We start from the raw sequence: 9,271 nt of genomic DNA, 5'->3' as shown, positions 1-9,271 counted from the left end.
ATTTTTCATTCAAAGATTTCAGGCATTAGTTGACCAGAATCAGCAGTTATCTCAAGTAGAAAAGTTGTATTATTTACAGGGCCGACTTAAGGGTGAGGCAGAAAAATTAATTCAGCAACTTGAGTTGACAGATGAGAATTATTTAGTAGCTTTACGTATATTGCGAGAACGATTTGAAAACAAAAAAATTATTATAGACAAACATGTAGAAGAATTATTTAACATGCCAGTAATTACTAAGGAATCAGCTCCTTTTTTAAGAAATTTAACTGACACATTCAAACAACTAATTACTTCACTCAAAGCTCTAGGTGAACCAACTGATTCGTGGGATCGTCTATTAATTCAACTATTAAAAATTAAACTAGACGCACGTACTAGGGAACGTTGGCATGAACATTTACATTTACAAAATAAAAGAGAACCTCCACCATTGTCAGAATTTCTCGACTTTTTAGTAAATCGTTGTGAATATTTAGAAAGCAAAGAAAAAACTGATAATCAGCAAACCATGTTAAAATCTAACTACTATAATCACACGCCCAAAAATGCAAATAACAGTATACAAACAAACAAAATTAATTCTAAATATCCCTCACGAGGTGAAGGTCAAACAATCACATGTGCCGTCACGCAGGCGCAATGTGCTTATTGCAAAGATCAAGATCATTACATTTATTCATGTAAAAAATTCCTTAAGTTACCAAGTTCAACGCGACAAAACGAGGTAATTAAACTAAAATTATGCTTTAATTGTCTCAGAGGTGATCATAGGTCAGATTCTTGCACTCGTAGTACCTGCAAGGTTTGTCAAAAGAAACATAACACACTAATTCATCGAGACTACATTCAAACACAAAATCACAGCAATTCTTCATTAGCCACAAACACACATTTGGCAATTGAAAATAAACAAAACACAGACGCACCTCAAGAAACTATCCAACTCTCATCAATCACACATCATCTAAATAATAAAAAACAAAATGTTCTTCCCCAGGTAGCAAGGTCACGTGAAAATGACGTCGGAATCTGGTCATGAGATGACTAGTAATGACCAGTTCAATGACGTGAATATAACGTGAAAATGACCTCCTAATGTCTCGGACAAACGACGTCATTTATATCACATGATTTACACGTCACATAAGACGTGATTTTTAATTGTTGTATGACGTGATTATGGCGTCTACTACTACGTCAATTTGTCCCAGTTTAAAAAATGATTAATAGGCTTCAATTTGTTTTAATAAAGAAAAAGACTTTACATGTACATAGGAAAAGGAGCACACCTATAAAAATAAACCAAAATATTATTTTGATAAAATTTATTTATCAATAGCATGAAAAACATGATATAACTGCAAAAGAAACTTAAAATTCCAGTTTTCATAACACAAATTAACAATGTATTGTAATATCTGTTCAAATTAGAAATACTGAATAGTATATGGTTTATTTATTATGAAAGTAATATTTTAAAATGTCAAAACGTCCTGTGAAACAAATGACTGCTCTATTTGCATGAAAAATTGGAAAAAAGAACCTAAAATTGGCTATGAATAATAGGCATCGCCATTAGAGAACCCCTTAATTCAAGAACAATACATTTGGCAGTTATTTTCCCAACAGGCCATATTTTGAGATCTGTGAGATTTTCAACTATGAAAATATTTAAATTGCTGGAAGGATATGGATATGTATATAAGTCTGAATAGCCGAGAAACTCTTTGCCAATAAGATATATTTGACTGTCAGCAGATTTTACTATATTATGAATTTCAACTATTTTATTCCCAATTAAAACATAACTATCCGCCTTAGAATGATTACATGCTGATAATGTTATGCCTGGTAATCTCAATTTATGAAACTGTTGATTCCATTTCAAATTTTCGTCAAAAATAAGTGGTCCCAATGTATGTTTACTTTCCAATTTATACGTAATATTAGATACTGGCTGTGAAATTAAAAAATCCTTTTCAACAAGTCGTCAATGAACTTGTTGTAGGGGATTGGTTGGAGATTTTATTAATGATTTTATCTCTCCCAAATAATTTTCAAACGGAAAAGTCGAAAAATTGTCCAATTTGCCTAATAAATCTACATCATCACAAAGATGTGACATTAAGGGCCCCCGCAGACTGCAGACTTTTTATCGGCCGATAGTTTAGTCGGGTTGGGCTGAAAGTGCGCACACCGAGCCAACTAAACAGTTTGGTTGGTGAACAGGGCGCAGACTATCCAACAGTCGGCCGACTATTCTCGAACTAGTTTGTAACGGACTGTTGAAGCGGTCACACAATATGAAAATGTTGTCCAGAAAAATTATTGCTCTCATCATACTCCGGAGGAGGATAATCAAGAAGAGATTGCGAGAGCATTGGGTGCATCCCATTCTCAGTGACAGATTAGTTAGTGGAAAATTTTACACTATGCATTCCAAATTACTTGATTACCCGAAAAAATTTTTCGCCTATTATCGAATGAGCATTACCAGCTTCAATGAACTTGTCAAGCTAATTGGACCAGCAATAGCGAAGGAGGATACAAATTTAAGACTTTCTATACCTGTGGAGGAGAGATTGAGCGTTACGATAAGGTAAGATAAACCACAAATACTTTTCAACTATTTTTATTAGAATAATATTACAAAATTCGGAAAATATTTACAAGTCATATATTTGCGATTCATCTGAAAAATTTGAATAATAAGACTGGGCTGTATCGTTGGAGTTGCCAGGTGATGAAATGTTTCGAATGGTTGTCGGTTGCGAAATTGGAAAAGAGTACAAGGGTTGCTGAACTCTGTTGTACGTACATGTTGGCGGAGACTGAGCGCACCTAGCTGATCTTATCTGTTTAAAAACGTTAAGAATACTTATTTTAGCATCAAGTTTTTCTTCTGCGGTTAAACTTTGGAGTGAAGGGACCAGTGACAAAGCGAAGTTCACATCTTCATCAGTATTAGGCTCATTTAATGCCTTTAATAATGCTTCATCCACGTCCGTCTGCTTCGGTACATTAGGTCTCTTTTTCCGCTGACGAATAGGGGTGGGAGTGGATGAACCAGCTTGATCATCATGCTCATCATTTGATAGAAAATTTTCCTCTTCCAGGTTACCTTCAGTAAGTCGGTTTTCCATGCATGGAAGTAAAAATAATAACTGTTCAAAGTAGACATATTTACGCCTTTTATTCGCAGCTTGCCCCGACTTAGTGTTCTTTTGAGCGTTTAATTCGCGACGATAGCAAGTCCTTAAATTAGCCCATTTTTTTTGCACATCACGACCTGAAAAATATTGAAATTTAATTAATTTTTAATTTTTTACAGATATTGAAATATAATTAATTTTTATTTTTTTACAGATATCTGGCTACAGGAGCTAGTTTCAATACATTATCTTTTGATTATCTGATGGGAGCTTCTACAATACGAGATATTACTAAAACTACATGTGAGCAAATATGGAATATACTTCAACCATTGTATATGTCAACCAAAGAAGAAGGCGACTGGATTAAAATCGCAGACGAATTCTATAGTCGCACAAACTTTCCAAACATCATTGGAGCAATTGATGGCAAACATATACGGATGATACAGCCAGAACATTCCGGTTCATCATATTTTAACTACAAAAAGTTTTTTTCGTGCGTGTTAATGGCTTGGACAGACGCAGATTATAAATTTGTATATATAGACGTTGGTTCTTATGGAACAGCTAGTGATTCGGAAATATTTAAATCATCAGAAATGGGTAAACGGCTGTCCCAAAACCGATTAAATATTCCCTCCGGAAGGCAATTGCCTAATGATAATGTCGGAGATGTTATTCCATTCTCTGTCGTAGGGGATGAAGCGTTTGGACTTGGCAATCATATACTACGTCCTTATGCAAAAAGAAATTTAAACTACACCAAACGAATTTTCAACTATAGACATACAAGAGCTCGACGAATGGTTGAGTGTACTTTTGGGATTCTTGCTAACAAATGGCGTATATTTCACCGACCAATGGATGTCAATATCAATTTTTGTGTCAAAATAATTAAAGCTTGCTGTGTCCTGCATAATTATGTAAGAATCAAAGATGGAATAAATTTCACAGAAACTCTCTACAATTGTCCCATGAATAACTTAACTATAAATGAAGACAACCGAGGAAGAAATAATATGAATAACGTGCGACAGTACATGTCGTCATACTTTATTTCTCCCGGAGGCGCGATTCCATGTCAATATAACAAAGTGTAATAATTGTAAATAGATAAATAAATAAATAAATAAAAATTCACATAAGTACTCTAATATTTTTATTTTTACATTCCTACCTTTGTTTGTTTTCTCCTCAGCGCTAAGCGAATTCCAATCAACAACAACTGCTTCGCAAACTTCCTCCCACAGTTTTTTCTTCATATTCGCGTCGGAGTACTCCTTTAAACTTTTTTTATAAAGCGCAGGTCTTTTCTCGACTTCTTCAATTAAGTTTTCGACGGAACTTTCTATAATCAACAATTGTGATTTGGGCGAAGCCATATTGAATAGAAGCACACGACGCCAAATCACAGAGCGAACTGAACTATCGGCCGACTAAACAATCGTCGTGTATGCGCAGGCGTGTATGCGCCAATACTGATTAAACAGTCGGCCGACAGTTGGCCGACAGATTAGTTTGAATGTAATCGAGTAGCCCATCAAACTTTTTTATCGGCCGATACTGAATCGCTGTGCGCATATGCATTCCTCTCCATACTGATTAAGAAACCGACCAAACTATCGGCCGATAAAAAGTCTGCAGTCTGCGGGGGCCCTAAGTGTACATTATAAACCATGAACTCCAAACCATACAAAGATTTTGAATGTTTGATAAATACATTTATGATATTTCTCACAAAAGGGATTTTAAATTTTTCAATATGGCTCTGTGATAACAATATTGAAACAGAAAAATGAAGAGCAAGAAAGTTTTCATATATAGCTAAATCCACAATATCTTTAAGAACCGAAGGACCTAAGTACACTAAAAACATTCTATATTCAGTAGCTTTCCAATAATTTAGTTCATTAAGCGAACGGGGTTTTCGATTGAATTCTACTGGTATCATATTTTTAAGGTTGAGCAATCGTTCTGAAATCATTTTAACTCTCTGATGTTGTAATCTAACCTTCAAGGATCCTGCAATCCAAGTATTTAGTAGCTTTCTAACTACTCCTAAGCAAATGTTGTGCATGTAGTCAATCGGAAAACTACTAATTAGATCAATTGGTAATTCATGAAAACTAGTCTGCGAGATATGATGCTCATCATCCAATTGTAAGCGAAAAGATTCATTCGTGCGTTTCTGACCATTTAAACCATTGAAAACTACCTTGTGTTTATAATATTCTCCGTGAATTGTGCATCTATCACAAGAGGAATATCCTGAGTGGAATTTAGTGCCATTTAGATAGGCCCTTGCAGGTGCATCACACACAAAACTATGTACCTCTAATGTGAAGTGTTTGTTACAAATAACAAAACCATTTTGCAATAAATCTTTCAATTCTACTATGAATGGATGAAGAAATCTATTTAAAGGATGTGGTTTATTTTTTCCACAAAAAATGGAAATTGCAAAAGGTCTACTACCAGAAATATTTTTTATTAATCCTAAAATAGGTCAAAACTGCATTTTTGAACTTTTGAAGAGTGGAATGCCATCAACATTAAAACTAATTTGTATTGTCTACACAAGTATCATTTGAAATAAGCTTAGAAAGAGCACTCCTCAATCCAAAATAACAGAACTGACCAGATTCTATATCAACAATTGGTGTAAATTTTGGGGTTGATAACAAGGTACGACTGTCTAAAGGAAGTTCAGGGTGATAAGGATGAAGCAAATGAAGTAGGTGTGTCAAAGCAGAAAGTGAAATTTTATGTTTTATAGCCCATTCAGCCAAATCATTAGCAATAGAAGTTTCTGTACATAATGAATCATTGTTATCAGAACTGATTGATTTATCAACTTTAACAGATGATGTACTAGTACTAGTACTACTAGTGTTGCTGCTAATAGTGTCATTGAAGAAAAAGCAGTCATTTGTTTCATCAACATTTTCTGCACCCCGTCCAGGGTTAACAGAGGTTCTTGACTTATATTGACATTCTTGTTTGGTCGCTTGTAAAGCCCTTCTACACTTTTGTCTTGAACCAACCAATTCTTTCAACTTACGTTTTGACATTTTTAAAAATAAAAATATATGCTAATAATTCATAAAAAGTAGTTGATAATACAATCAAACCAGAGCACCAGCATTTCTTTTTTGCTCACGTTTGGCATGTTTTAGCCATATTTTGATAGCATTTTCCACATCTGCTCGAGAGGTCAAGGGAGTTTTGATTTGTATGGCACCTGTAACGAAATAAATGAGTGGTTATTTAATGAGAATTATCCCTGTCGCAGAAATAAAAAAATAGTATTATTCTATTATGCTTTATGAAGGACGAATTTAGGCAGTACCACACAAAAACAACGAATAGTACTTACGAATGATGACAGATTTCACTAAAGTGTTGGAAAATGGCACTTTATTGTTTCTCTGCCCAGCAAAATTATACAATTTGGCCAAACCGTTGAACAAGAGTAGTCTCATGATTCTATTAACATGAGCTGTGGTGCCATTTACTCCAATTGAGGAAAGGTAGGATGCCTAAAGCAAAAAATAAAACTACTATAATAGACCTCCATAATAAAACTATCACAAAATTCTATTTTAGAGTAAGTACAATAAATATTTAGATTACAATTACACTTAAATCAATGGGAGATGTCTAATTCTTAATTCACTTTTTATGAAATTCTATGTAAAAAGTACTTACCAAATCATTAAATTTTTCTTCGGATTTCAAATATTGTTCCAAATTTTCAAACCTCCTTTGATCGTTTATTGGAAACTGCACGGGTATGTCATTGGGTAGACTAGCAACTACTGAACTTCGAGTGTTTTTTAAAAGAGTCTTTACTTCCTTGACCTCTTCTCTCAACTTTTTCAATTCCAGAAAAATTTTCTCTAAATCTATTATATATATATATAAAAAAATTATTCACAGTATTAAACAAATAAAAGAACCTACTTTTTGGATGAATTCTATCTGTATTCTCTTCAGACTGTATATTGGAAGTTGTTTGAATTGATTGCGAATGTGATCCCCCAGGTGTTTGAGAAAGCAATTCTGTACTTTGTCTAGTGGAAGTTGGTGGAGATATTTGTGAATTTGGTTTCACAATCGGCCTAGAAGCTGACTTACCTAAAACAAAAGAAGAATTCTAATTTTTTATTATTTATTTTCAGTGTCAGATTGTACGCTTAGTATCTACGCTAACTGCGTAGAGCCCAGTTTGATCACATACCTATTAATATCTATAAAAATATTTCATCCTCTTAAAAAATTATTTGTAAATAAAAAAAATAAGTTAGACATTATTTCGATTAAAGCTATTTTAAATAGAAACATATTTATAGAAAAGTGTACTTACCAGAGCCACTCACAGAAATATATTTTTGGAAAGATGGAGGCCTTATCAGATTTGATACTGTTTCTCCTTCACTTTCACTGTCACTCAAAATCCTTCTACTAACGAATTTTCTCCTAGTTCGCTCTCCCTCACAATCTGAAGTAAGGTTGTCCGAATTATATTCGCATTTCTTCAGTTTTTTTTGTGCCTTGTTGAGATCATCTGAAAAATTAAAAAACAAATATGTATAACAAATACCCAGAACCACACCACAACTCTTTAAAATTCTTTTGAAAATATAAACTTAATGAAACAAAACTAAATCACGCACCACATTCAAAAAATATTCTTTTTACTCCAGACAACTTCCAATTATGTTCATTTGGTTCTTCACATAGTGTGAGAGCCCTATTGAAAGCAGCACTCGTTCTGTATGGTGGCCACAAAACATTCTGCTTCAAAGGGGTGAACCAGGAAGAATGAACCAAACCTATTAAACCATTTTCGGAAAATTCTACACCCACAAATGCCATTGTTACTATAAAACTACAAAATAAAGGTCAAAACTCATACCACTGCTAAATACCAAGTTAATAAAAATGCATAAAATCTACTTCTATTTGAGACAAACAAGGTAAATCATAGCACTACAAATATAGCCATTTAAGTCAATGTATGAAGTTAAGACATATGGTTTATTGAGTTTCTTCATCTATTTGAGCGCTAAAATTTTGGAGGCAATTTATTCAATCAATACCTCCAATTGGCTATTTCCCAATCATAAATGTTTCGCTTGAAACATGAAAATTATAACTGAATAAAATTAAGAATTGAGAAATTGAATTATTATTTTCGACCATACATGCCATAACCTTTAACCAGATATATTCAAATCCAAAAATATAAATAACTATAGTAATTATTATACTTACCACAATGGAACAACAGAAAAACTAAAAACACTAATAGCAGCACCGCAGATCATCTAACTATTATTAAATAAAATATATATTCATAATAAAATATATAATCATAATAACCAAGCCGGTTTATGATTAATATAAAATGGTCGTTCGTTGTGGATGGCGGGTTGTCATCATCATGTTGGCTAGCGGCGCAAGCGCATACGCGTTACCTTAGTAGATCCCGCCAATTATAAATTTTTATAGGAAGTTTCTTAAAAAAAATTATTTATAGATATTAGATAATATTGTAGGTTTTGTTTAAATACCATATAAAAAGATCTCAATTTTTTGGACTTAATAAATAAAAAAATGCTGGAATTTTCAGTGTCATGGTTGTTTATTATCGAAAATAGCCTCACAAAATAATTACATTAGTCACAAAATAAAACAAATGAAATATATCTGATTTTTTCAGATGAGTTATCACTAGATAGTCTCGTCATTATGACGTGACAAGATGTCGTGTTATACACGTCAATTATTTGACGTTATTATCACGTCGATTTTTGGTGGTCTCAGTGTTTTCGACCAGTGATCACCAAATGTTGACGTCATTATGACGTGCCCTTGCTAGCTGGGTCTTAGCACAGCGGCTGTATTCCTCAAAGACAAATCAGGCAATTTAATCAAAGCACGTGCATTGTTAGACTCGGGTTCTCAATCAAATCTAATAACCTCTGACCTTGCGCGAAAATTAAATATCGGTACTACCAAAATAAACTTACCAGTGATCGGTGTTAATCAGGTTACTACTAATATCACAGAGCAATTAAATATTGATATAATTTCAAGAGAAAACAATT

At 33.5% G+C, this 9,271-nt stretch overlaps 2 protein-coding genes across 2 annotated transcripts; one reads left to right on the top strand and one right to left on the bottom strand.

The window, feature by feature from the left end:
• The first annotated feature begins 2,135 nt into the window (after window positions 1-2,135).
• On the top strand, window positions 2,136-4,306 carry LOC130902879 (uncharacterized). Its single transcript, XM_057815160.1, has 2 exons — window positions 2,136-2,602; window positions 3,370-4,306. The coding sequence occupies exons 1-2, from the start codon at window positions 2,307-2,309 to the stop codon at window positions 4,256-4,258; spliced, it is 1,185 nt and encodes a 394-aa protein (XP_057671143.1). The 5' UTR covers window positions 2,136-2,306; the 3' UTR covers window positions 4,259-4,306.
• On the bottom strand, window positions 2,620-4,712 carry LOC130902880 (uncharacterized). Its single transcript, XM_057815161.1, has 2 exons — window positions 4,336-4,712; window positions 2,620-3,292 (listed from the first exon to the last, which is right to left on the bottom strand). The coding sequence occupies exons 1-2, from the start codon at window positions 4,538-4,540 to the stop codon at window positions 2,670-2,672; spliced, it is 828 nt and encodes a 275-aa protein (XP_057671144.1). The 5' UTR covers window positions 4,541-4,712; the 3' UTR covers window positions 2,620-2,669.
• Between the last annotated feature and the right edge of the window lie 4,559 nt (window positions 4,713-9,271).

The sequence above is a fragment of the Diorhabda carinulata genome, chromosome Y (genome assembly GCF_026250575.1).
Source record: "Diorhabda carinulata isolate Delta chromosome Y, icDioCari1.1, whole genome shotgun sequence".
Taxonomy (NCBI): Eukaryota; Metazoa; Arthropoda; class Insecta; order Coleoptera; family Chrysomelidae; genus Diorhabda; species Diorhabda carinulata.
This window is presented reverse-complemented; position numbering and strand designations above follow the sequence as displayed.

Coding starts and splice junctions, on each gene's coding strand:
- LOC130902879 (XM_057815160.1), top strand. CDS start 2,307: ATGAAAATGTTGTCCAGAAAAATTATTGCTCTCATCATACTCCGGAGG. Junction 2,603..3,369: donor AGATTGAGCGTTACGATAAG/GTAAGATAAACC, acceptor ATTTTTTTACAG/ATATCTGGCTACAGGAGCTA.
- LOC130902880 (XM_057815161.1), bottom strand. CDS start 4,540: ATGGCTTCGCCCAAATCACAATTGTTGATTATAGAAAGTTCCGTCGAA. Junction 3,293..4,335: donor TGAGGAGAAAACAAACAAAG/GTAGGAATGTAA, acceptor AATATTTTTCAG/GTCGTGATGTGCAAAAAAAA.